Source organism: Manacus vitellinus, unplaced genomic scaffold, assembly GCF_001715985.3.
Source record: "Manacus vitellinus isolate BGI_N305 unplaced genomic scaffold, ASM171598v3 scaffold_36_pilon, whole genome shotgun sequence".
Classification (NCBI taxonomy): Eukaryota; Metazoa; Chordata; class Aves; order Passeriformes; family Pipridae; genus Manacus; species Manacus vitellinus.
In genome coordinates, this window is record NW_021940508.1 from 5471857 (window position 1) to 5499443 (window position 27587).

Here is a 27587-nt window from a genome sequence, read left to right on the forward strand (position 1 = left end):
GTACACATGAAACCAGTGAGAAACCTGTTTGGAAGAGAACAAACTGAAAGGAAACTAGGGGAGGTTTAGACAAAGAAAAGAGGAATCTCTATCCATTATGTACATTTTTTTTATTTTGAGACCCAAGACATGACTCTAGAAGTTCATCCATGTTGATGGCCAGATGTAGATGCCTCAAAATTGTACAGCTCCCCAGATTTGTAATAAGACAGTGCTTTACACAGTGTTTTAAATTGTGACTGCTGTAGAAGAACAGATGGAAGAGAGGGGCAGCTCTTTTATTTGAGGACAGATACACTGTGTGTGTAAGCCTGGAGAAGGGAATTTTAGTTTTAATTACTGTGGCCTAGTTAGTCAAAGTTAGTGAAACCTCCCCCTATTACTTAGTCAGCCAGTAGTGGACCTGCTTTGTCTGTATTAGAAGGACATACCAGATTTAGGTTTCTCCCATGCTTATTAAGAGAAGCACACTGGACCTGGCTGGAATAGAGTTAATTTTCGTCGTAGGGCAGCCAATATGGTGCTGTGGTTTTGATTTTTGGCTGAAACAGTGTTGATAACATGCCCCCTGTTTTTTCTGTGGCTGAACAGTGTTAGACAGTGTTAAGGCCACCTCTCTTTTTCACTCTGCCCACCTCCTGAGTGTCAGGAGGTTGCATTGTACAGAGGGGGGCAGCCAGGACAGCAGACCCCAAATGACCAGAGGGGTACCCTCTGGTGGTCATAGCTTGGGGACTACCTGGACATCAGTCTGGTTGTGGGAGGCAGTGAGCAAGTGTTTTGCATCACTTAGTTTTGCATTTTCAGTTCTGCTCTTCCTTTTCTCTCCCCCCATCCTGCGGAGGTGATTGAGGGAGCAGTTATGTGGGACTTAGCTGCAGCCATGGTCAGCCCACCGGTAGGAGTCACTAAATATGCACAAGGTGTGTGCTGTAAGCTTCTGGGTTGTTAGCAGGATCTGATCCTGCTCTATCTGCTTACTTTTGTGGGAAGACTTGGTTTTTTGAGTGAAATATCTGGCGTGGAGTATTTAGACACTAGTTCTAATTAAACATTTCTTTCAAATAAATGTCAGATTTACACTCAGTGACAATAGCTGGTAGACTAGAAATCAGTTTGTAGAAGTAGGAGGTTATTGAACAAATTAATTACATCTTTATTTTGCTCCAATATGGAGAACAGAGGTTGGACCCCTGATGGAAGGTGGATTTGCAAGAGCCATGCAAATATTTGAAGTCATTATCTGCTTGTGTATACACTTAATCATGATAAAAGTTGGGCTTCAAAGTTTGTCTTTTGGTTTCTAAATTAACAGTCAGACTCTTAAGTGTTGATTTAATCAGAGATCTCATAAGGGTTCAGCAGTGTGCATGTGTTAGTTTGCCTTGTCCTCAGCAAAGTTAGGTGTTTTTATTATCTTCATTTTAATGAGAGATATGTCATTGTAACATATGCCTATGTGTGTGCTTGAAAAAGTGGGCAATAGCATTTGGCTTTGGTGCTTTCAGCAGTTGACAGCAGTTGCTATTTGTTATTTATTCTTAAATGCAGTGGCAAGTTAATCAAATACCTGACAAGTTTCTTATCAACAGTACTGTGCTTTGTAGAACCTGTATGCGTGCTTTCCTGAAGGATTTCTAGTGTTTGACTGTCAGAACACTTCAGAGATTTCCCTCAGTAACTTATCTTCTATTTATAACTGGAGTACAACTTATGTTCCAGTAAAATGGCTAATGATTTCATTTGCATCCGAAGAGGAAATTGAGAGGGACTAGAGTCAGACATCAAAGCCCTCACATTGTAGTATTCCAGTAATAAACACTGATGCACTCTGACTTGCATTTTTTTCTTAAACAGATACTAATTTTCAAAAGTTTCGTAGGTTCCTACAAGCTTCTGTGTTGAGAAGGTGATGTCTTACTTAACAGGCCAGATTTGCAGTAAAGAGCTAGTTAGGTATAGTTTGGCAAATACCTGTAATCTCATGTGAAGAGGATTCCAGTTTATTTTAGTTGCAAATGACTTGAAGTTTGAGTATTTTTCCTTTGACACATGAGAAAATCCAGAGTATTCCTGAGGCATCACTCTAGTAGATATTTTACTTGAGCATTTTTTTTATCATTCACAAGTTTTGGGCATCTTGTTTTTATCTTTTTATTGTTTTTATCTTTTATTATTAAGTTTGCTGGTGACGCTAAATGAGGAGGAGCAGTTGGCTGCCTGAAAGTCAGAGAGATCTTGCAGAGAGACCTTAACAAATTAGACCAGCTGTATGAAGATTAATGAGGGCAAGTGCCAGTTTTGCTTATTGTTATGTTGTGAAGCTGCTTGCATCAATGTGCTGGAAGAAAAGACTTAACATTTTTTTTAAGTGCACCTTATTTTTAAGGTATGATCTAATAATTATGTGATTGAAGCTTTTAGGTTTGACGGAAAAAGTCAGGTGTCAGATTTGTTGGACAAATACTTTGTGAAATATGCTCAATATTAAATTAAGTATCTGTGGCGTCAATTTTGCTGACTCTCACCCCATTCAAGAGATTCAAAAATGTGTGTTAGTTGTTTCTTATAGAACTATGATGTTCCTAAACTACTAACTTTTAAGAGTTTTTTTCTATCTAAAGAATCCCTAAACTTGTTACAGTAACTCAGTTACTGATTTTGATTTGCCTGAGATTTCTGCTCATAGTTGTGTTATCACAAAGAAGAGATTTACTTACTTGCAACAATATCAGGCAGTTTTTCTTTCAGCAATCAGCAGTTCCAACCAGCAGTTTTACTTTCTAAAAAGGATAGGAATGACAGAATCATGTGCAGGTGTTGGAAGCCAGTGTTCACTTACTGTTCTTTGTCCTCTCCTACCACTGTCAGCTGTTATCTCCATTTAATTCAAGAGGATGTAGTGTTTCTGTCATAGAGGAGTGCTGGTGATAGATGCATTTGGAATTCTTGAAATTAAGCTTTTGGGTCAACAGAAAGGATTGAAATTCTATGCTAAAACATAATTTATAATAAACCCTTTTGTTACATTTTCCCTATTCTTTCTGCTTATGTATTTTGCCTATTTGGATTTGGGAATAGCTGTAAGGAGATGTGTTGTAGAAGTTCTTCAGGTGATGTAAGTGCTTTCAAAAGTCCAAAGTAATACTAGTTGTTGTGGAGAGACTACATGAAGGAAACAGTATATTTAGATGGTTCTTGTCTTTTTTGGGAATATGATAGCCCTGTGCTTTTCAGTCTCTTCATTAAAATCAAAATACTGTTAGGGAGTGTTTGTTATCAGCAGTCATAGCTGTGAAGCAGATTAGAGTTATAAAGTTGCTTGCTACCCACTCTTAGGTTGGAGATAGGATGCAAGGGGAAGGAAGCAGACATCTGACTTGAAAACTGGGGCAGGTCAGAGTTCCTAATAACTCTTAACCTGCTGCAGTGCACCTGGACAGTGTGTGCTGTTAGTCCTTTCCCTTCTGTCCTCACCAGCTGTCTTTCTCTAGATAACAAAACTACTATTTCAGAGAGGAACTCCTTGACTAAAAAAGGGACTGTTCTTTTGCAATTGTAAGTCCTTTGTGAAATTCAACTTGCCACAGCACATATGTCGAGATAAATTGTCTCTGCCTGCCTTTTGCAGTAGGTTTCAAATGGGTGACAGATGACGATTTTAGATTATTATGTTCTGTCTGTGCTTTGTGTTAGCTAATAATAGGCTTGAAAGAACTTGCTATTGCTTCTGAGAATTGGAAAGGGATGCTATTGCTGTCCTGTCAGATTTAAATAATATAACTTTTTGGTCATCAAGTTAATCACTGTCGAGGTCCAAAGCAGGGATCTGAAAGTAATGATGAATATAGCACATGATACCTTAAGCTTTATGCTTTTTATATTTTCTGAGCAGATTTTGCCCATGAATGGCTTCAGTACAGGTACACCAATAGCGTACAATTATTTTTTCTTGCCTCCAGTTCGTTATCCCAAAGACTAAGCGAATAGTTTTATCTGTAAGGATTCAGGTTGTGAGAACTATTCAGGTTTTGCATGCAGTTTGTCCACTGAAATGTGGGTTGTCACTGAAAGGGGTGCTCTTGCCTTTTGCTATCTGTCCCAGCCACATTCCTTCCCTTTCCCCTGTATCTGAAATTTGTTCACCAGTGTGGTGCACCAGGTGAGGGAACTGACCACTAATATGACATGAACACTTTCACATCTGGCTGACAACACAAATGCTGCAGTGGGCTTGAGAGAGAACAGCAACGTGCTTCCATGGAGTGAAAAAATACTTTGTCTTCAGCAGCAGCTCAGGCTTTGTGGGAGCTGTCTTGGGTTTAGTCCTCAAAGGGCTAAAAATGAAGACACGGAGGAGGACAGACATACCTTCTCTAATTACGTGGTTTTGTGCGTGGATAAAACGAGATGCGGTGACATTGACTGGAAAGGTCACTAAAACTGAAATTATTCTCTCCAAGGAAAAAAGCAATATTTCAAAAGAGATGCTTGTGCTGGCAAAACGATTAAACACTGGGATATCGTTTTGCCCTCAGTTTCTTTTCCTGCTTTTCCCCCCCGATGTTTCTCTTTGCCACTTTTGGTACCTCTGAGAAAAGGTATCTAATTTACGTATGTACAAAACGTCTGTCTTTCTCAGAATTGAGATAACTATGCAAAGTAAGCATGTGGGCACATTCACCCTTCATGACACATGCTGTGTAAATGCTAGCCATAAGTAGGCTCTTTGTGCTATTCAACATGAAAATCAGGTCATATATAATTTATACCAGCAGATGACTCAATTTACCTTGTCTAATCCAACAGATGGCCTGAAATGACTTTGAAAGGTTTTTTTTCTTAGTTCCACATTCACTTTAATTAGTCTATCTCAGATGATACATCTCTTGAAAACAGGATTCTTCTTCTTTTTATTTGAACAGTAGAACTGGACCTTGTGTGTTTTACAGATCTCCAAAATGTATTTTTGTTATACTGGCATGTGTGTTTGGCAAGGGCAACTAACTGGACCTGGAGATAATTGTCCTCAGTAAGTTCCCATGATACCAGCAAGCACAGAATACTTTATATTCTGTTTGTCATCTGTGTTTTTTGAGAACATACCATAAAATTAGTCTGCCACGTATTGGAAAGAAGAGATAGCAAGAAACCCTCGTTTGGGAAAGCTCAGCACTTTTTTCGTATATAAACAAACCACTAGTTTTATGTTTCAGAGCTTTTATATTGCTACTCCAACAGTGTTTGAATGCCATCTAATGCAGAATAAAAGTAATAACAAAGTCCAGCGAGTTTGAGAAGTCTTATTTTTCTTATCTTGCATCATGCAAGTAGAGTCTGTTGAATTTTTTTTCTCTGAAATACTCTTCTAATGGAGAACAGGGTACCTGTAAATTCAGAATTTAGTTTGCTAATGGGAAAGCTTTCCTTAACCTAGATTGTGCCTCCTAGCTGAGAAACTCTGAAGTTAGGGATTTCATGTCTATTGCCTAGACTGTGAGATGTATTGCCTCAGAGCTGGGACTTCCAAACTTCTAAGGAGCAGTGATGGTTTATCTTTGCTTTCTCTTAATTTCCAGGTTGGCCCAGCTGCCATGGCTGGAAAGGGTTAAAACGTTTTATTTCTTCTATCTCTACATGAAGTTTCAGAAATGGCATTATTTACCAAATTTCAAAGTCTTTTTTTTGTGTCTTTCATAAAAGAAGAATTTGGAATTTCCTGAGAACAGGAATTCAGGGTTTTGAGTAGCTGTAGTGATGTTCCTCCTTTAGGAGGTTCCTTTCAGTTGTTTGGTTTATTTCAGTTTGTTTATCATAGGTCTTTTATTTTGCTTTTTAAGTAGAGGGTACTAGGTGAGGGTCTAAGGAATATTATCAAGTTTTAACGTAAAACTTGAAAAGGCTTTTGGTAAGAGAAGTAGACTGGGCAGTGTTACCAGTGCATTATCGCAGGGAAGCTGTTCTGTTGTGGTTCTTTGTAAATGTAAATTGAGTCTGAGTCAGGGCCAAAACTTTGACCTAACACTGACCTGTGACACTGAATACGAGTCCGGGTCTGAGAACAGGCCTGAGGGGCCTGCTGTGCTAAAATAAAGAAATAATTTATTTATTTTTTTTTTTAGTGAGTAGGCTGTTGTAACCCACAAGTTATCTTCACAGACTATTATGTGACTTTTGATGCTTTTTGGGGAGACTGACAAAGCTGATTTCCATTTGCAATGGCTCTGTGGTCTGCAAAGTAATCTGTAATAGCAGGAGACTCATTGAATTAGAATGCATTGGCTGCAGTCAGTGTTCTGTAAACAGGTGGCCTTAACCAAGTAAGTTAAACACCTCATATTTATTTAAATTATCATGTGTGTATTTTGAAGCCTCACGGTTGTATTCTGCAAGCATTTTTCTTTTTCTTTCTCTTGAAGCTGAGAGATTTTCATGGGTTTTTCACTCTTCCCTCCTCTTGCCTGATCTGTGCCAGGTATAGTGGAATTGCAGCTCACCTATTCTGAGTTAACTGAAGAAGCGGAGAGAGGATTTGTATCTCTTCTCTCTGGGAAGATTTTTAGTAACTGATGCATAAAACAATGTAACTAAAAGATTACTTAAGATTCCTAAATGAAGATTCCTAAATCTTTGTTCATGAAGCCTAGCCATGATGATGAAAAGATTACCTGGCCTTTTGTACTCTATTTTATTAAGAAAGTTTTCTTTTTTTTTTTATTAACTTCACTCTGTAATCCAAGATTACCTGATTATATTTTCTCATGATTATATTACAAGATTATATTCTCTTATAATATAAATATAGTCAATATAAACTTAAAATGGCATCTGCCATTTTTTGCGCTGTTACTGTGCAAAATGCACAGTGCATTTTTTGCACTGTTACTGCTGGGTGGCTTTTAATTGGGAAACAGAAAATAGTGATGTTTCTGTGGGTTTGGTGGGTTTTTTCGTTTGTTTTGTTGTTGTTGTTGTTTTTCTTTGTTTGTTTCAAATATAGCTAGTGTAACAGTGGCCTGGATGCTGAGTAGAGCAATGTGAGAGTGATGGCTCTGTGAAGGTTGGCTGTTCTGTGCTTATGTGAAACGATTTTTGAAGTTTTTTGCAAGTCTTAGAGTAACCTTGGTCGTGTAAAAATCAATAACATACTTGGCACCAAATACCTTCAGGCACATCTGGTCATGTTAGTCTTGTCATTCTGATTTTTTACATACTTATTATATTATAGTGGTTATTGCTGCAGTGCCTTACTGGGTCAGAGATAAAGAGTTAGCCCTTTCTTAAGGGAAAAAAATAATTTAAAAATAATCTTTGAATTCCAAAATCTCTCGAGTAACTTATGGATTTAAAGAGGCAAGGTAAAAGCAGGAAGTGGAAGGGAAGGTAGTTTGGGTAATTCCAAGGCACAGAGCCTTCGTTAGGCAACCGACTATTTTAATATGTGAGAGTTTCAAGTGGTTAATGGATAACTGAACAGGAAGACCTGTGTGAGCTGGAAGCAGGGTAAAAGGAATGGGAATAGGAGAAAGTGAATAAATGCCACAGGAGGTGGTGGGAAGGAAATGGCCTAGTGAGCATGGATTTTTAATAACTTGTTCTTAAAACAGAAGGAGGATCTTAATCTTTAGCTCTGTGCTTTGCCATGCCTGTGTGGAAAGTCTGAACTTTCAAAGTTAATATGGTAGAAAGTTTTTGATGTAAAACTTTATTCTTATTTCCTTTTATGCTTGTCTAGCAAAACTGGTTTTTATCTGAAAGTTTCTAGGTCAGATCTGATGAAAAATGCTGTGTTTGTGTAAATAAACATGACAGTTGTAAACATTCTTTTGATCTTTGAGTCATTGTAGATTTAAAATTTTGTCTTGCAAGCTATTCATAGCTTAAAATGCTATTCTGGTGTGATTGCTGTCAGATAAAAATAATTTCCTGCTTTGTAAGACTTCCCCCCTGCTGCTTAGCAACTTTAATGAAATAAGTATTTCTTTGAGTTAGGAAGTTTATAAAACTATATAACTTGAAAGAAGATGGATAAAGTAAAAATATTCAGTGTTATATTTGTGAGAAAACTACTGCTGTTTAAAAGCATTAAATAGTGGAATGAGTTGCATTTATAAATAGTGGTGTTTGATCTTCAGTCAAGTGTTTTGAGACTGTTAGGTGTTTGGAATAACAGAACAGTGTTAAAAATCACATCCCTGTCTTATTCCATAAGCTGTAATGAGCAATGGCTGGGTGGTGTTCAGGGAATGACAATTCCTCCAGTGTACACCTACTTCAGCTGAGTGGGAGCTTCCTGATCCATGTGTGGTTTACAGATCAGATCCATTGCTGTCTGTCAAACTTTATTATCAATCTCAGTTTTTAAAGGATTTTTAAAAAACTTTTAGCTCCCTGTAAAAACAGTTGAATAGAAACAGAGAAAAGAAATTGACCACTGACCTTTTCTAACCTGTGAGCTGACTTCATTTACCACCTTTTAGACCTTGTTTGCTTTACAAATAATAAAGTGCATTATTCTATACTGCCATTCTGCCCCTCCATTTAATATTATTATTATTATTATCATCATCCACCCCTTTGTTTCTCTTTTGTGCACCTTTTTGTAGTTATGCTGTATGCCATTTAAAGTAGATGTCAAGAGGGTGTTTGCAGTGTTGAAGATAAGTGTCTCCTATTCAGTTCCATGTAATTCAAGAAGTATGAGTTAAAGGATGAGTTAGACTGTTGTGTCCTAAACTGATGTTCTGTGAACATTCCTTTGATTATCTGGTATCTTTGCAGTAGGTGTCAAAAACAATCAGTTCATCTACCTGAACAATCTGGAAAGATAAGTTTAATTGATTAAAGAATGCTCAGGGTTACACAGACTGTTATAAAATATCTTCTTCCTAACTCTGTTAGTAGCAGTGCAATCTCTGTGTATGGAAATAAGATGTTCCTTCTCTAGAGGATCACCTGCAAACTCATCTTAGCAGGAAAAAAAAAGGGAAAAAAAGAAGATGGTGACACAATATGTATTCTCATGACTTTAATGTCATCTAACCCACCAGAGCAAGTGGTTCCATTTATGAAGAATATAATCTCTTTGAGCTGTTTTTCAGGATCGCTTGATTAGAAACTGTTGAGTGGTTGTGCAGTCTCCATTCTTGGAGGTTTCCAAGTCTTGCTTGAACAGAACCCCGAGCAACTTGACCTGAGTGCAGCAGGAGGCTGGACTAGAGATCTCCTGTGGTCACTTTGAACCTGAATTATTTTATAATCCTGTATTTCTCAACAACCCACAGCCTATGGCTATCTGTGTTGATTAACCAGTGGGGTAGAGGAATTTACATCTGGTAATTACTGCAGGGAGTGGTGTAGTTAATGTCACTTCATTGAAAACTAGTAATTTAAAAAATAAATTCAGTTTTCTTGACTAAACAAAGAGGAAGGAACATCAGCACTTCGGTTGTTTGCATAATAGTATAATCCTTTTTGTGAATAGAAAGAAGTATAAATTTATTGTGCCTGTGAGTTTGTGCAGTAGATTTTCAGTTTGCGTATGTGTTGTCTGATTTCGCAAATTATTATGTAAAGAATCTGATTGGAAATAGAATGTGGGAGTCATATCTCTTCCCCCTCAAGCAAATACTGCACTTTATCATGTATGTTATTTGGCAAAGAAACGTCTGGTGCCAACCAAAATCTTAATTACAGTGTGGCAGTGCAGGAGTAGCTGATACTTGCCAAGTGTCAACACGCGAGTGGAAGGCTGATTAGATAACTTCTCAAATGCCTCTCCAACCTTATATTTATGGCATTTTAAATAAATATCTGTGGCATATTTCAGCAATTGCGTTAAGAGATTGAGGGCTTCTGTAGACTTTTCAGAAGTATTGGTCATCTATATAATACAACTCTTGAAAATAGGTAAGTGGGAAGTGGAAGCAAGTATTACCACATTCCTGGAAACGTGTACTTGATGGCATTAGTTAGGGACTGGTTTGTAAGTTGAGTGCACTTAGGATGTGTGTGTCTTGTATCTCTGTGTTGGCAGCTGTTATCTGCAAATAGAATAAAGTTGAATTGCTCTTGATTTAAGCTCATTTTTGTTATTGGTTAGGATAAATTTTATGAAAGGGAGAGCTCTCCTCCCCCCCATCCCCTACCCCTTCTCTTGTTTACAGCACCTTTCTCTGAAGTATCTCAAATATTTTCAGAATATTTTCAGAAGTGCATCACTAGAGGAGTTTTGAAAGCGCTTTATGGATCATACCAAGTGTTTCTGCAGACATTTCTCAAAAGACAAAACGTTTCTCAATGATTTTGTTTTGTCTGAGATACTCGAGTATTAAAAAATGTGCAAGAACACTGTTGGCTAATCTATAGATAAAATAGAATTCTTTTAAAAAGATTTTTGGGGTCATAAGTGTTGAGTAATGGAGTACAAAAGTCAATGCATGTATTTTTCTAGATATTGATTAGTAAATGTAGTGGTTTAAATCCTCTCTTCTGCCATTTAAGCAGACAGCTATCAGTGCAGAAATAGAGATAAAAAAACACGGTAGGTGTGACGTGCTTCATAGAATAAATATGTTTTGCAGTTTGTATAAGAACTGCAAAACATACTTCAAGCTTTAAAAATACATGTTTTCGAAGGATTTAAATGATGAAAGAGTAGCTATTCCAATTATTTCTTTAAAAACTTGTCTTTACAAGCTAAAAAAAAAAAATCAGTTCTGTGATTTGCACTGATTGCTACATTTCTGTTTCCAGTATACTCTGTAGTTTACTTAATATCCATTTTCAGGTTATTGTTGCTTTATCACTGCCATGGTCTTTATGCATTTAAAATCATGTTAATGTTTCTCATTAAACTCAGAGTCTGTGATGCCAGTAAAGCCAAATGCTTGATGTCTTAAGAATGCAGTAAGTTCATTATGAGCATGTATAAACTACACTTCATACCTCACAGTGCTTGGTATCACCCTCTTTTGTTCTGTATCATTTTCCTGATGTTTCCCTGTTCTTCAAACAGCAGAGACTTGAGTGTCAAAACTAATAGGGAGTGAGTCTGTTCTTCCTTCATGTTTTCAGGGCAGGAACTGGTGACTAGTGATGCCACTTCAAAAGTGTATGAAGACAGGAGAACTGCTTAGAGAACTCAGTGAGCCCCTTCTGCTGTTTGCTTTCAGGTGGAGATGGAGATATCTTACTGTGTTTCATTCTTCACAGGGTTACACATCTTTCTGGAATGATTGCATCTCCTCAGGATTGCGTGGCTGCATGTTAATCGAATTGGCATTGCGGGGGCGTCTTCAGCTGGAGGCTTGTGGAATGAGGCGTAAAAGTCTGTTAACAAGAAAGGTAAGTGGAGGAAAATGATCCCATTTACTTGTGTCACGCTTCAGGCAATACAGGAGCTCTAAATTGCAGCTGGTTCTAAGAAAAAGATTTGATTTTTTTTTTTTTTGCTTTACATGAGAATAACGATTCTGAGTAGTGACCTAAGTTGGATGTCCAAAGTTGGAAGATGTTTCAGCTGTGAGATAAAGTGCCTTGGAAAAATCTCTGATTTAAGCTCATTGTTCTCACTTGTTCTGTGCTCCTGTTTGTTCCTAGTAGTGTTGGGAATCTTGCACCAAGAGATTCCTGTTGGCAGTGGCTCTGGCCAGGGTGAGGTGGCAGCAGTTACTGAGGGGAGCCAGAAGCACCAGCTGTGAACTGCTGTAGAACTGGGTTTCGCAATGCCGGTGGGATGTGGGCTGATGCTAAAAGGAAGGGATAACTGACAGCCTGCCAGATGTGTCCTGCAAGCCAGCAGTTCTGGTCTACACAATGCTGCAGTTTATGCCTGCAGTGCATGGGAAGGAAGCCATCCTTGTACCTGGGGCCCCTGAGAACACAAAAATATATGCAGTTTAAACATGTGACTGGTGTGTTAAATTGGTTGTGCTCCCTGACTGTTAAAATGGCCACATTTCTAAGGTCCTTTATTTAATTAGGCTGAATATTTGAGGCCTTTATATATTACTTTTACCACTGGGTTTTTCCTTTGCACAGAATGTGCAAAGCGACAGTCTTTGAAGAATTTTTACTTCATCAGCATTAGAGGATACTTGTAAAATAAGTTTATTGAAAACATGGTCAAATGTTGCCTGTCCACGACAAATAAATTCTCTTATGGCACATGTCCCGGTCAATATTATCTTTTGCTAAATTTTAAGGCAAGCTTATGCATTCCCCAACCTTCTCCCAGCTTCCTCCACTTCAGAAAAATTGAAGCTCTGTTCAGACAAACAGCACCTTCTTCTTTTAGCCCCATTTAAGCATATTCAGCATTGATTAGTTTGCATGTTTTTTTCCTCCAGAGCTTTTGGCTTCTTAGGCATTCAGTAATGTTCTTTAGGAGTTATTTTCGGTCTGTGCAAACCTTGTCAGTTCTGCCTACTTGAAATATTAACTGTGGAGTTGTTGGGATTTTTAGGAAAATGGAAAAATAACTTATGTGTATATTCACTAAAGAATACAGGCAAAATTATTTGCTCCTTTTGTGATTGTCCAGGTTGTGTTTGGGTTTTGTTTGTGGTTGGGTGTTTTTTGTTAAAATTTTATCATGTAGTTTTGTGGTTGGGTAGATGTGTTTGTTTAAAGCGGTCTCAAAGCTACCTAATATTGGAGGTTTTCTTCTTTCTGCTGTTGTAAGGCATTGGAGATATCTTTTTTTTTTTTTTTGCAGGCAGAAGGATTCTGTAAAAAAGTTGTTAATTAAAAATGTAAATGAAGACTGCTCGAGTATTTTCCTGCAAATAGAATCCCTAATTGCACCACCGCCCTCAATTTAGAAATAATTCTTGTGAATGACTTGTGTTGTTTTGTACTTTATTTGAAGTTTTCCATTAACACCAAATTTCAGTCTTGTTTCTCTGTTGGCTGGACTTAAATGCCTCAACTCTGTCCTCCTTGTCCTCCTTCTGCAGGCTTTGCTCCACTTGCCCTTGGCTTTGGCTGTGAATTAAATACTGTGCTTAGTAAGTGGAATGAGCTGTCTGATAATATATCTGAGGTTGTGATTCCCTGGCAATAATGTTTTCTGTAGCTTCTGCCTCTCAGGAGATCCCTCTTTCTCCTTGCCCCAGGTCTGTCTTTCGACTTAGTGGGAAGATGAAACCTTAAAACTCAAAGCTTTGATTTGTGAATCAAAACCCTGCATCTTCAAGCCATGGTCTGAAGGCAGGATTTTAGGCTTGGGTCACTTCAGCCCATGCTGCAGCTGGGAAGGGTAGCCCTGTCCGTGTGAAGAGACTTATTGGAGTCTCTCTCAAGTTGTTATTATTCTGCACAGCCTTGCCAGGTAACACCTCTGGCTGAAAACAAGTTTACTTTGATCAGTTTAGTTTTTACTTGAAGTACTCTCTTGACCTTGTCATCAGGCACAGGTGACACTGCTGGCATGGGAGATGAGGTGCAGGCAAAAACAGGGTAGAACCAGTTCTTTGGACAGTAGTGTGGATTTATAACCAGCCAGCTGTGGCCTTGATCATACAATTAACTTACAAGAATGGTAATGATTTCCACTTCAGGCCTTACAGCAAGTTGATCTTTGCTCATTATATTTTGCAGTGTTTAAGACAGAACTTCAGAGTGGATTGAGATGCGTTAAACCCGTGATGGAATGCCGTAGAGAGACAAATAAGACTGAGAAAAGAGTCCATAAGGACCTGGTGGGCATTAGTGAAACTTTGAAAGTGGATAAGATATCTTACACATTGCAACATCCTTATAAATTTGGTTTAGGAGTATGTAGACACTGCATCGTTTTGGAGTTCTATCTACTGGGATCAGTTTTAGAAACAAATAATTGAATGTGGAGGTTTGCAAATGAAAAATGGAAAATGGTACTCTGCATTGCCTCACAGCTTCAGAAAGCAAACCAAATCAACAGAGTTATTAAAAGCAAAAGGAATCCCAATCCTTGGCAAATTTACTTAAGTATTTTATTGCTGACAATTATGAGCAATTCACGCGTGAGTGAATTTTTGTATTAAAAATCAACACAAAAAGGGCTTAATCTTTAGCTTTGCTGAATTGCCAAACTGCATCGTGAAAAATACAATTTAAATATTCTGTATAATCGAAATTTTCTCAGTAGATGAATACCAGGGAAATCTAGTACCTGATAAATCACTGAAAAATATGAATAAAGAGATTTTTTTTTTGAAGTCAGGGTGCATCATCTCTGAAGAACAAGGATCTTTGCTTCTTTCTGTACTTTAGCCCCCCTTGTGGATGCTTAATCTTCTGTGGTGGTTCAGTTCATGAGACCCCCCCAAACCCACTTGATTTCCCACTCTGAAGAGAGTTAGTCAAGAGGGATTTATCACTAAATCCTTCAAGAAAGAGCAGATCAGTGAAGACAAACAGGTGTCTGGGCTGCAGCTGCTGTTGCCTGTCTCCATGTGCTGGGAAGGAGAGGGAAGAGAAATATTATGGAAGAGAACTGAAATACTTTTATATGAGGGGAAGGATAATCAGAAGTGTGGATATTCAGTGTAGCAGAGGAGTGAGGAAAAACAGTGTTTGGCTGCAGAGAACTTGGTAAACTTGGAAACAAAATAGCTGTGTGGTGTGGCTTCAGAAGAGCTAATGTGGTCAGTCCTGAATTGAATCGAGACCCCTGTGCTCCTTACAGCTCTTTCTTATAAATTCCTGTATATTTAGGCTCCTATTGTCATGGTGCATTATATTCATACTGGCTTCTTAAACTTCTTTGCAGTGGTAGAAAAAAGTATTTTAACTCCCAATAAGCAAGGGAAGCTGTTTTCTAAACTTTAAAAAAAAAAAACAACTTTTTCTTATGTCCTAGACTTTATTTTACTTTATTTATTTATTTAAAAAAACCCAAACAAACAAACAACTTTTTTAATCTTTTCAGTGAGGTTGGTTTGTTTGTTTTTAAGAATAAATCAAGTTAAAAAGATGACTTCACATTTTACCTGTTAAAATGAGATGCAGGTACCAACTGCAGAAGGATGGAGAGATCCAGTGTAACAGAGGTTACCATGAAACTAATCATATGAGACACTTCAAAGAAACTAAAATACTGCTGGAACGTCAGCTTTGAAAAGAAGTAAAGATGGCTAAATTGGCTGGTTTTAGGCTAATTATTAAAGGAATATCTGAGAAGTGCCTGTTAATATCTGCAGTCTTGCAGCTTAAAATCCTAGCTTGAAGTGTGCTCCTGATGAAAGAACAGGCACTTCCAAAAGTTTGAAATCTTGGTACAAAACTGGAAGATGTGTAATATAATTATATGTGGTTAATAAAGGTTTCGAGTGGTGCTGTGCATGCTTGTAAATTGGAAAGATAAATATGTGTTGTGGTGTGCTTAGTTTCAAATAGGGGTTGTGTGGATTTAAATGCAGATGTGTTCTTAAAACAAATATATCTGAAGTCTCTGTTGGAGTGATCTCCAGCTCCCCAAAATGGAGACCTGAACAGTATCTCGTGAGTCCATCTAATCTGGATGCAGTAACAGAAAGTGAGGTTTCTCTGGTCCCTCCTTGGCAGATGTTTAGTCTTAAAATTCTCCGTTGCTGAATGCAGTTCAACAACCAGGTTGTTTTAATTGCCTGATGAAGTTTTTGAGAGTATGTCCTGCATCTTCTGTATTTCCAGACTAATCTGGTATCTTTTGTATTTACCAAAATAGGCTCCCTAAACTTCTGTTTGTTTCCCTCTTTGTAGAAGTAACTCTCTTTTTAAATCTAAATAAACTTCATTCATTTTAGCTTGGCATTGTGGACTTGTTCATTCTTGCTGATTTTTATTGAAAATCTTAGTTTCTTGCTTTGTATAGACCGCCTTAATTGGAAATAGCATTCCAGCTATGACCTGTTAGGTAGTCACAATGATCTCTTCATCAATTTTATTTTCCATCCTGTTCACTTTGTACACTTCTGTACATCGACTGGGGATCATCTTGCCGGGGTTGAAGTTGTCTTATCATTGCTACTCACTTCAGTGTCATCAATAGACCCTAAGAAAATGCATTGCATTCCTCTATTGTTTGTAGTAAGCATTGTTGATGTATTAGTTTTTCTGTCAATTACCTGTTATCTTTTACCTGATGCTTATGAAGTGCTAACTTGTAAAACTACTTCAGTTGCCAGATTATAATTATTTTAGTAAGTGCTTTGAAATGGTAGTAATTCTTCTGTTAATAACGAAAGACAGATTTGATTTAAACATGTTGACCTGGGCTAGCTTAATCTGTAAGTTTTCATTTAGTGCTCCTTATTTTCCCACCAGTAAAGAAATTGTATTTTGGCTGGTTTATGATACGACGTATACTGATAAACAAGCAGTTACTCAAATTCTTAAATTTTATTGTATTATTCTGAATAAATTGTTTGGTTGTTCTCTTGTGCTTTCTTGAGGGAACTCCCAAATAATTTTAGAAGTTATGAAATAACATTTATTGTTGCATATTAAGAGGTTTATTAGTACATATGTATTTTCCCTTATACAAACGGTTTTACTGTTAATGGGTGGAACAGTGTTATGGGGCAGTATGTTCTTCAGAGTTGTAAAACTTGCAGATGTTGCCTTGAACCTATTTTTATCCATTAATATCCGGAAGCAGAAAAATAATTTTTGTGCTTTTCCAGTTTGTAATTTTTTTATTTCCACAAGACCTAATTGTTTAGCTCAAGTATTTTGAATAACTTGACTTGAAGCAGTAAAATAGACTGCCATCGGAGACTAATTTAAGAGTGTGTAGTGTACTTTGTTTTGAGGAGCTAGCAAATGACCTGCCTGGGTAAGTGGTTTATTTTCCTTAAAAAAATTAGGTTTTAAGTGTGTTGTTAATATTATAGTTTTAGTCCATTAAGGTTAATTTAAGTTACAGATAATGTCACACTTAATATATCTTTGAATTAGAACCTTATTTTTTTTTAACAACTAGGGTTTGTTTTTTTTTAAGTTGTATATTCTTAAGAGATAGCTCCTTACTTTTTAAAAATGTCCTTGCTTTTCGTAAGAGATTTTTTTTTTTAATCGATGAGTGCTTTTGTCATATGTGAATTAAGTCAAAATACTGACTGCATTTTATTCTGTCCTAGGTGATTTGCAAGTCAGATGCTCCTACAGGGGATGTTCTGCTTGATGAAGCTCTGAAACACATAAAAGAGACCCAGCCTCCTGAAACAGTACAAAATTGGATTGAACTGCTTAGTGGTAAGCCTTGGACATAACGTATTTGCTTTTTTTATCCCAATAAAGCTAATTATCTGGCATCACTAGAGATTATATTGCAAGGTTTTTCAAGAGAAAGTATGCAAAAAAGTTAATTAGTCTGTCCTCTAGGGTAGTCTCTTGTTGATTGTAACCTTTAATCAAATATAAGTAACTGTTGCTTTTGACTTAACTTGGTACAGAAAGGATCTGTATGGAAGTGTCAGAGGACATCTCAACTGTGGAAGAGGTGTCTTCCACTGACTGAAGTAAATCAGGACTGCACCCTGGAGATGTAATTGCCTTTCTCTGTATTTGGAAGTGAGGGTTAGTGGAAGTTTGGAGCCTAAGTGTGTGGATTCAGTATTTGGATCTTTGGATAAAGAAGGGAGATAAGGAGCTCATAGCTCAGACATAAAAACTGAGGGTGATTTGGCCATTAGTCATAAAGAAACAGTAGTCAGGAGTTCTGTTTTTTCATTAACTGAAGAAATGTAATAAATAATTTAAAATGTTAGGCACTTCTCGATGATCAAAACAAAGTCTTCAAGGTGAGTACTTTGCACAAAGCTCTTCCTGTATAGCTGGTAACTTGTTGCACAAAAAATGAAATGCCAATTATCATAGAATAATTCAGGTTTGGGTTGGAAGGGACCTTTACAGGCCATTTAGTCCAACCTCCCTGTCGTTAGCTCGGACACCTTCCACTAGGCCGGGACACTCAGAGCCCCATCCAACCTGACCTTGGATGTTTCCAGGGATGGGGCATCCACCACCTCTCTGGACAATCCGTTCTAGTGTTTAGTGCTCTCATTGTAAAAAACTTCTTCCTTGTATCCAATCTCAGTGACCTCCTTCACTTTAAAACCATTATCTCAGTCCCAGGCCATGCTTAAGTGTCTGTAGGCCCCCTTTAAGCACTGAAAGGCTGCAGTAAGGTTTCCTTAAAACCTTCTCTTCTCTAGGCTGAACTGTAGACAGAAGGGATCACCAGTGTTCATCTACTTTCACAAAACATGTAAAATGCAGCTTCCTTGGAGTAGATAAGAGCTGTGCTTCAGTTGTGCAAACAGGAAAACAAACATCTTTTGTCAGTGATGGAACTGGGAGGTCTGGGGTAATGAGATTTGGGAATTTACCCATTTAAATCTGTCACTTCTTACAAGCAGTAAGTAAGAGCTGCAAAGATGAGCAAAATCTTTCCACCTTGCTCTGCTTTCTTGTTTTCTTTGTTCTTTCCATTTGTCCTGCACCACCTTGAACAGCTTTCCTTGAGCACCAGTTCATTCTCAGGTCCTTGGCATCCATCCTCTCCTGCTCCTTGGCTATCAGGCAGTGGGGAGACAGGACTACAAAGCAGCCCTTGTCAGGAGCGGGCATGGCTGCTGCAGAGCCTTGCAGTTCAGTTCTCACTCAGCTCCCCTTCACTTTTACAGCCTGCAAAACCAATTCATTTTTCTTGTCCCAAATATGTAATTTGTGCTGACATTTCACCCTCTTTCCCAGTGCAGAGCACATCAAGTTAGGGCTAATTCAAAAAAGGTCAGCTAATTAATGAACAGTGTTGTAGGCTTTCTTTGAGCTAAGCTAAGGTTTTTCTGACCCCGCTGAGCTTTGGCTCTGGGAAGACAGTTACCATCAGTGTTGTGGCTAAGGCTTGAATCAATCATTTTTACTTATATATGGTTATTAATTACTAATTCTTGAATGGCATTAGTGTTCTTTGCATTTCCTGTGGTTTAGAGGACTGTCCTTTGAAGAAAAATATTTCAGTGTGGGGTTTTTTTGTTTGTTAGTTTGTTTTGGGGGTTTTTTGTTCATTCATTTCTTTGGTTTTGTTTTCTTTTATTTAATAAATTCATAAACTCTCTTAGAATTTTGCCTTAAGGCCCAGGTCCATCCTGGAAAATAGCTACTTTATCTGTGATTATCAGCAATGTGGAGAATGCTGCTTGAAGTTACGGTACAAATGAGTTCAAAGCCATCACGGAAGTATTTATATGGACGTGTAAGGTGAAGTTTGCCAGGCCCATGTTTATATGATAACCTCTAAGGGAAGCAAGTGTAGGGAATACAGAAGCTGGGAACAGAATGTCATATTTCCTCTAGATGTAGCAAACATCTGTCTGTGTCAGGACAAGTGTCTGTGTAATTGAGGAGCTTGGTCACAAGGTGTCACCACAGCACTGACTTTAGTCCACATGACAAATGTGGAAAATCTAGGAAATAATCTTTGCCATGTGAAAGGTAGTAAGGAAACTACTTTTTTGTGTTTGGATGATCCAGCTGAGGAATCACATTCAGTGACGTGTGGGATATATAGGGACTGGGTGGGTTCTCTGCCTATCACTCTGCAGTTGGAATCACCTCATTTAACTTGGCTGTTACTTGAATACAGTGTATGTCACCCTCCATCACCTTGAAGTCATCTGTGGTTTATGCTTACTGTTGTTGTTGTAATTGTTACTGTATGTTAACCAATAAATTTTTTAAAAGCTTGGTGTAGAAATGCTCATATCATTTGTAGAAAACCTCCGTCTGTGTAAGAAATACTTAATACTCTTTCTTACCTCCTAAAATGCATAGTGCACACACCCACTGCACACATACTCACACAGTGCATGTTCACTGTTTCATCTGGTGGAGGTAGGAAGGAGGAGAAGAGTGGAAAGCTGAAGAAACAAAGAAATGCACAGGGTGGGTGTGCATGATCCTACCTGTGTGGCAAAACAAAGGCAATGACACTTCTTCCAGTCTCTGAAATGGTAAAAGGCTGGATACAGACAAATGCACAAGACTGTAAGGGGCTGCTTGGTTTTATTTTTATTATTAAAAGTAAGCTCTTTCTTTGTGACAGGTTTGGTTTTTGTTTTATGAGACTGCTTTCTCATATTTTTAATCAAGACATGGCTTAGCCAGCGTTTCGTCCAAACTTTAAATGTACCCCAGAGCTCCTCCAAGGAGGCCCTCCTGGTTTCTGTCTCTGTGCCTTTTTCTGGGTAGGTCAGGGCTCAGAGAAATGCTGACAGGAGCACAGTGTTGTAGTGTAATACTCAGCTTGTATGAATTTGACAGCTCCTCCTGCACCACAGAGTGGGGAAAAAAAATCACTGCAATAGTACAAACCTTGTCTGACTGTTGTGGGTTTTTTGCCTTTTTAGGTGAAACATGGAACCCACTGAAGTTGCACTACCAGCTACGAAATGTCCGTGAACGGTTAGCCAAAAATCTAGTGGAAAAAGGTGTACTGACAACAGAGAAACAGAACTTCCTTCTTTTTGACATGACTACCCACCCTCTCACCAACAACAACATCAAACAGCGCCTCATCAAGAAGGTTCAAGAAGCAGTTCTTGACAAGTGGGTGAACGACCCCCACCGCATGGACAAGCGCCTGCTGGCACTGGTGTACTTAGCCCACGCCTCGGATGTCCTGGAGAACGCTTTTGCCCCCCTCCTGGATGAGCAGTATGATTTAGCCACAAAGAGAGTGCGGCAGCTTCTGGATTTAGACCCCGAGGTTGAATGTATGAAAACCAACACGAATGAGGTTCTCTGGGCTGTCGTAGCAGCTTTCACAAAGTAACTGCGTTCAGACTGAAGTGTTCTCTCTTCTTTCATGTAAACCAGTTGTTTCTCTTCTATTGACTATTCATGTTTTCTGTCATTTGTACCTTCTCACATGATAAATTGACTTCTGTTTAATGGGAACTATAAGTTGGTGTATTCCCTACTTCTCTGTCTGTCTGTATACAGGATTCTGCTGGTACAAGAGACTTTCCTGTTTGAAAACAACAGAAAAAGGGTTAACTGCCATATTGGCATTCCATTTCCTATTCAGTTTGAATTTTCCTAAATACTCTGTTTAATTTTTCACCTTGTTATTGAGATGGTTAAAGTCACCAAAGCTCCATGTTGAAGTGTCTGTCAGGACATTTTATATACAGATGTTTTCAATTATATCTAACAAAATTACTTTAAAAGCAGAAATGCCATTAAGCAGCTTTGTCAATAGTTCCTGTAAAATGCCCCATACATTTTACTTTCCATGCAAGTCTCTTGTGTACTTATATTTTCATTAGAACAGTAGCTGAGTCATAAGGCTAGTATAGAAAGGTCCAATTGTTTCATTAACCAGTTTTGTGAGGGGATACATTCCATTATATTGTATATATAGTTCAAATTGTATATTAACAACTGCCCCATCTTAGTATTTTGCAAGACCTACTTACCTGTACACCTGGTGCCCCTTATTTGCTGTCAGCCGTTGCCATTTCATGCAAAGAAAGGCCTCCTGCAAAGGTCTTGTATGTGAAAGCTGTTTGTTTCCAGAGTCTCCAGAGTTTGCCATCCAGGTATTCTCAGTCTATGCATTGCCTTTGAAAATTAGTGAAGGGAAAGAGACTGCTTTCTATTGTTGTTTGTACCTTTTACTTTCCTTCCCCCTCTCTGTGGAAGAGGCTCGTGACCAGTACCATTCTTAAGTGCAGTTTTAGATTTGTACACAAATTAATGTTTGTCTCTTAAGCCTCAAACTATTTTACACTTTAAAGACAAAAAGTCAGTCCTAGCAGGTGTTGCATGTAAATGGTTAGCAAGTAATGACTGCAGTTCAGACAATTCAGATTTCTGTAATGGGATGCTCTGCTATATTTTAATTTTTATATATACAATTATGCTGATTAGCACACTACTGTAAAAGAAAACCAAAACCTATATAAAACTTTGGCTTTTAAAAATCTGCTGCCTCTTTGCTACTGCTTGTTATTTCCCATTGATTTCACAGTGTAAATATGCATTGAAAAAGTTAGGCATTGATTTATATATTTTTTTTTTTCCTCATAACAATGCAGATTTATAGTGGGGCTTACAGGTGTTTAGAAACATTTTTGGTTAATATTCAGAGCAAGAATACTAGATGGTGTATAACTGTAGAGTTGAAATTTAAGGGATCCCTTAATCTGTATACTAGCTTTTTACCTACAGTAAATAAACTATGATCTTGAAAGTGCCTGAAACAGAGTAAGCATGTCACTTTTATTTTTTGTTGCTAATTAGAAAGGTTTTATTGCCTAACTGAAAGCTGTAGTTAATATCCTTCTTATTAGAAAGGGAGAATTTACATTAAGTAGTTCAGACTGACTTAATCAGTGGTGTCGCTCGGATCTGCAGGATTCATGGCTGGGGCAGACTTGAGTTAATTTGTGAGTGTGCAGCTGTGCCTGCCATGGGTAGATCTCTTCTATCTTGAGCACAACTCTACAGCCTCATCTGTGACTGGACTTCCAGTTTTGCACTTCATTTTCAATCATTTAGATGCTTAAATAGTTGACACTAAAACACAACTTATATTCATCATACCTATATAACCTTTTTTAATAAAGGTTTTTACAACAGGTCCTTAACACTTAATGGCACACTGTTCTTTCAGTTCTTAATGCTGTTTCTTTAGAAAAATGAAATTAAAATATATTGTAAGATATTTCAAATTCTGGTTTACAAATAAAAAGACAGACAGTGTTCTCTCACTTGTAAGATGCTGTGTTTAAAACTTTGAGGAGTTTGGGCATGAACGGGGGACATTGTTTTTTAAACATTTCAAACCATGATTGCTTTAAGTGGAGGTAAAATGAAAATTGCAATGTTGCTCTTATATTGGACAGCTTACAGCAGCTTACTTTCTGTACTTGGTATTATATGCTAACTCACTGCTTTCATTGTCTCTTTCTCCTGTGATCCACTTTCTTATTTTTTGTTGCTCTTTGAGAGAAGAAAAAAGTCTTTAGGTGGAAAGGTCAGAAAGATAGTGGAGTATGCAGGAGCAAGTTCTGTGCACAAAACTTTTAAAATGGCTTTGAAAATCGAAGCTACTTGAAACATGCTTCAGACTGAAAGTATCATTCATAGTCCTTTTCCTGGCCTCTCATCTTCCTTCTGTGAGTATTTTCCATGTTCCTGCTGATTTCAAGTTTCGTTATGGGGGATATTGGAGTTTTATCACCCTTACAGGGCGATAAACCAATATGGTTTAAAAGAAGTCATGCTTTAATCCCCCCTCTCAAAAGATGATTTGGGATTTTTTGACTTTTTTTATTTCCACATAGGGGATAACTGCACACAGTATTTATCAGCTTTATTTTGCTTAAAGATAGTACCTCTGACCATGATGGGGAGAGTTGGTGCTGGACATGTCAAAGAAATGTGATGTAAGCAACAACGGGTTTGTGAAGAGCAACAGTGTCTTTTGCTGAACCCCCTGTTGTAAGCCTGGATGTGGGAGATAGATGAGCTTTTGGAGTCTTAAGTCCTATGTAGTGCTTCAAAAAGCCCAAAGCCTCAAGGAAGGTAAGTTTGGTAGTTTGACAGGAACTGATTTAGCTGACATGGTTGCCTTCATTCCTATTTCAGGATCCAATAAAATGGTTAAACATGGGAGACTGCTTTGTTCTGCTTGAAGTTCAGGTGCCCTTCTACCTGTTAGCTGCTACTGCAGCTCGTGGAAACCTGGTTTCCAGACAGCTGTCTGCTCCAAATCCTCAGCTCTCAGTGGCTGCTTGAAGTGAAGACTGTTATCCATAGCCTGAACTTGAACATGTGCCTCAAGGAAAAACATATATTATTCAGGGACATGTTATTTTAAAACAAACTTTCAAGTCGAAACCAGGATTTTGAAAGTTAAATCCCCAAGCAGTGCATATATATCCATAGTTTCACAGTCCTTGAGGTTTACATCCTCCTCTCCTGTGTCTCTGGGCTGATGTTGCAGTGCTATTACATGGAATGCTGGTGAAACCTGTGTGCCATAAATGATGCTTTTGAGGCAAAACGTGCATAAAGTGGTGATACAAGGCTGGTGACTGAGTGCTCACGTGTTCATGCCCATTTCTCCTACAAAGTGAAGATATGTATTGACTGATGTGTTCTCTGTGAACTGGACTGAATCTGTACTGTAATAAAATAAAGACCCTTTCATGCTATGAGCTGCAGGTGGTTAATGTGTTATCGCATGCATGCAATACCTAAAGGTTTGGGTTATTTTTTTCATTTGCTCAGTACTTTCCAGTGACTGGTATTCACCAGTTTGGGAAACAGAACTCAAGATTTTCATCAAAGCCTCAGTTCTGCCTCAGCTGGGCTTCAAGCACTTCAGGTGACCCAAGCTTGGCCATCTGTCTTTCTCTATGGGGGAGATGTTTCCAGTTTCAGAGAAGTATGAATTTCTTGAAAAAGGAACTTGTTTATTTTATAGCAATGCTTAATATATATAACAGCCTAATAACTTGGTGTGTAAGGAAAGACTGTATGTGGCACTTGGTGCCATGGACTAGTTGACAGGGTGTTATTTGATCATAGGTTGGACTCGATGATCTGAGAGGTCTTTTCCAACCTAATTGATTATGTGATTCTGTAAAATGAGATGCTTTCAGGTGCTTTGTAAGTATCAAATATGAAGTGATTTCAGGTACGTGCAGGAGGCAGCTGCCTTGGATTGGAGTGAGAGGGGGTCTTTGGGGAAGAAGCATGGTCAGAGCTGCTGCCCATGTTCATCTCTGAATAACATCTGGATTTTCCTCCCAAAGGGTCTTGTTTTCTCCTGCTTACAGAGCAGCAGCATGAAGCCTGTGGAAAGTAAGAAGTGCCTTCTGACCCAGGAGGAGAAACCTTCTGTGGGAACACAGGAAAACCTGGCTCCTAGAACAGCAGAAAAGAATAGGAAAAGAAATGCTGATAAATAGTAGCCTTTGGCTCTCTCCCCTGCCCCCACATTTCTGTGCTTCCAAACAATTTGCTGCTTCAGCTGAGGGAGCTGGAGGTGTTTATCCTGGAGAAGAGGAGGCTCAGGAGAGACCTTATCATTCTCTACAACCACCTGAAATGAGTTTGCAGCGTTGTGGGGGTCAGTCTGTTCTCCCGGGGAACCAGTGATGAGAGGAAATGGCCTTAAGCTGTTCCAGGGTGTCATGGTTTGAGAGCCTCAAAATCCAATTCCCTAGTCCAAACCCCCTCCCACATCTCAACCCAGTGTGAGATGGGTTTCCAGACACCACACTCAAAATGGGGGAAAGGGAATATATTACAATGACTGTACAAATAAATACTACAATACATTATATACAATCTTAGCTATCTCTACCATGACATAAAAGTTTTTGCAATGGATCAAATCTCCTCTCCCCTCCAAATAAAAGTCCAGGAGGGAAGATGGAAAGATCCTTTCCACTCTCAGAGCAGCAGTGTCTCTAAAACAGCAGGCATCTCTTCTTCTCATGCAGCAGCTGTAGCTGGATCTCTGCCAGTACACACGAGGGGGTATCCAAGCCCCTCAGCCCGTCGTCTAAAGCGAGGGTCTTCTCTTCTGTGGGCTGCATAGCAGGGACAAAACTCGCATCACCACAGTCATATCATGGGGTGTAAGACCCCCATGAAGGTCCCTTCCTCAGGGGATTCACCTCTGAGTCAGAACATCTCGGGAAGCTTTCAGTTGAAGGCCTTTGCCTCAAGAGTTCTATCAGAGCTCCTGTGCTCTGATCTCAGGCTGCCAGCTTGGCAGCAGCAGCAAGGGGGGCCAAGGTCACCCCCTCCGCATTCTTTCTCTGAGCTTTTCAGCTCCTCTCTGCAGTGCTGTAGCAGTCCACGACTCTTTCAAGTAAGAGTCCATCATCCTCCTTTCTCTCTCAGAGGTCTCAGAGGGGTTTGGGGTGTTTTGGTGCAGTTCTTACCCCAAAACTCTGTCTCTGTCTGTAGAGCTTAGCTGTCTCTCTGCTGCTGGCATTCTTTCTCTCGGACAACTCTGTGTCTTCCTACTTGGCTGCATGTTTGTTTCTGCTGCTTCTTCAGTTCTTATCTCCTTCTGGCTCTCTGCCACCATTTCTCCGGACACTGCTCCTGCTGCTTCTTACAGTGGAGAAAACTTCTTTAGCTCTCAGCCAACAGGTACTTAGCCCAGCCTTACGCTGTTCCAAGTCCCTGCAGCCCCCCAGCTGGGGGCTGGGGGGGCCAGAGCCCCCAGGGGGCTCCTTCCCCTTCTCCTCGTGGCCTCAGAACATGGCTCCTTCTTCAACAACTACTACAACTACCTTCTCTTCCGTTCTGCTTGTGATATGTTTATATTTTGCAAAAGTGCTCATTGGGTAAAAACCTCAAGGGTCACCACCCCCTGGGGTTTTACCATTTTATAGCTTCAGGGGGGAAAACTGTTTCCCCCCACCACACAGGGGAGGTTCAGGTGGGATATCAGGAAGAATTTCTTCACTGAAAGGATGACAAAGCATTGGAATGGATTGCCCAGGGATGTGATGGAGTCACCTCCCCTGGAAGTGTTCAAGAACCAATGGAATGTGGCACTTGGTGCTATGGCTTAGGTGACATGGTGATGTTCGGTCAAAGGTTGGACTTGATGAACTTGGAAGTCTTTTCCAACCTAAATGATTCTATGAGTCTGTGATTCTGGAATGCTCCCCCTCTTGCTAATTTTTTTAAATTAATTTATTTTTTTCTCTCAGTTTTACTGTCAACTCGAGCTTGACTCTCCATTACCTTGTCCTCAGAGTCGCTTTCCCTTCTGGTTTGATTCACTGACAGTGTCTCAAGGAACCTCCCCTTCGTCAGCAAACGAGTTTATCAATACAACCTGCCTTGGTGGCTGGACTGAAGCAGCTGGCTGCCTGCTGCAGCTCACAACACGTGGTTTGTTAAGGTCAACAAAACCTGTTCATTTACCTTGAAACTGCTCTTTGCCTGCTTCAAAAGCAAGTTGTCCATACAGTGGGGAGAACTTGCAGCTGAAGATCGTGATTTTTCCAGTTCTCTAAGTATGTCTTATGCCTGAGCCAGTGCTTCAAGGACTTGCTTTCTCTCAAGCTTTTCCTACAGTGAGAGCTTTATAAAGAAGAGTAATTTTCCCTTTTGTGCTCTCTGCGTGTTGAAAGAGTTGAGTTTGTGTTGCAGGTCAAAAAAAGCATCTTCTCTATTTGGCTATTATTTTTACAGAGTTGTAGACACACAAACTGTTTGGCAGGTTTCTTGTATTGAATTTGATTAAAAAGGACAAGTGGGAGAAGAAAGAGGCATTGATACACTTACATTGTGATCACATAAGCCATTTTCCTATCAAAATAAACCAAAATATTTTTGTCTTTCTATTTGCTTGACTACCAATACATCATTCAATTCAATCACATCTAGTACATCTGAAAATCCAGAAAGGATTTGCCTTCATCCAATGCTCTAGTCCTTCAGGGCTATGTGCAGTCACATGGCAGATGGACAGGGGGATCAGTCCCAGCCAGCATGAATTTAGGAGGAGTGGGTCCTACCTGACCAACCTGATCTCCTCTAGAGTGACCAGGTGACCTGCCTGGTGGATGAGG

The 27587-nt window shown here is 39.0% G+C and overlaps 1 protein-coding gene across 2 annotated transcripts in view; it reads left to right on the forward strand.

The window, feature by feature from the left end:
* The window catches only part of GOLPH3 (golgi phosphoprotein 3), a 31137-nt gene extending 6940 nt beyond the window's left edge, over positions 1-24197 (forward strand). For both annotated transcript variants that reach the window (XM_025895621.2, XM_018077281.3), the window contains exons 2-4: positions 11215-11346; positions 17106-17220; positions 20379-24197. In XM_025895621.2, coding sequence (XP_025751406.1) covers positions 11215-11346; positions 17106-17220; positions 20379-20803 — 672 coding nt within the window. In that variant the 3' untranslated portion in view covers positions 20804-24197. The remainder of the gene's footprint in view (positions 1-11214; positions 11347-17105; positions 17221-20378) is intronic.
* The last annotated feature ends 3390 nt before the right edge of the window (positions 24198-27587 follow it).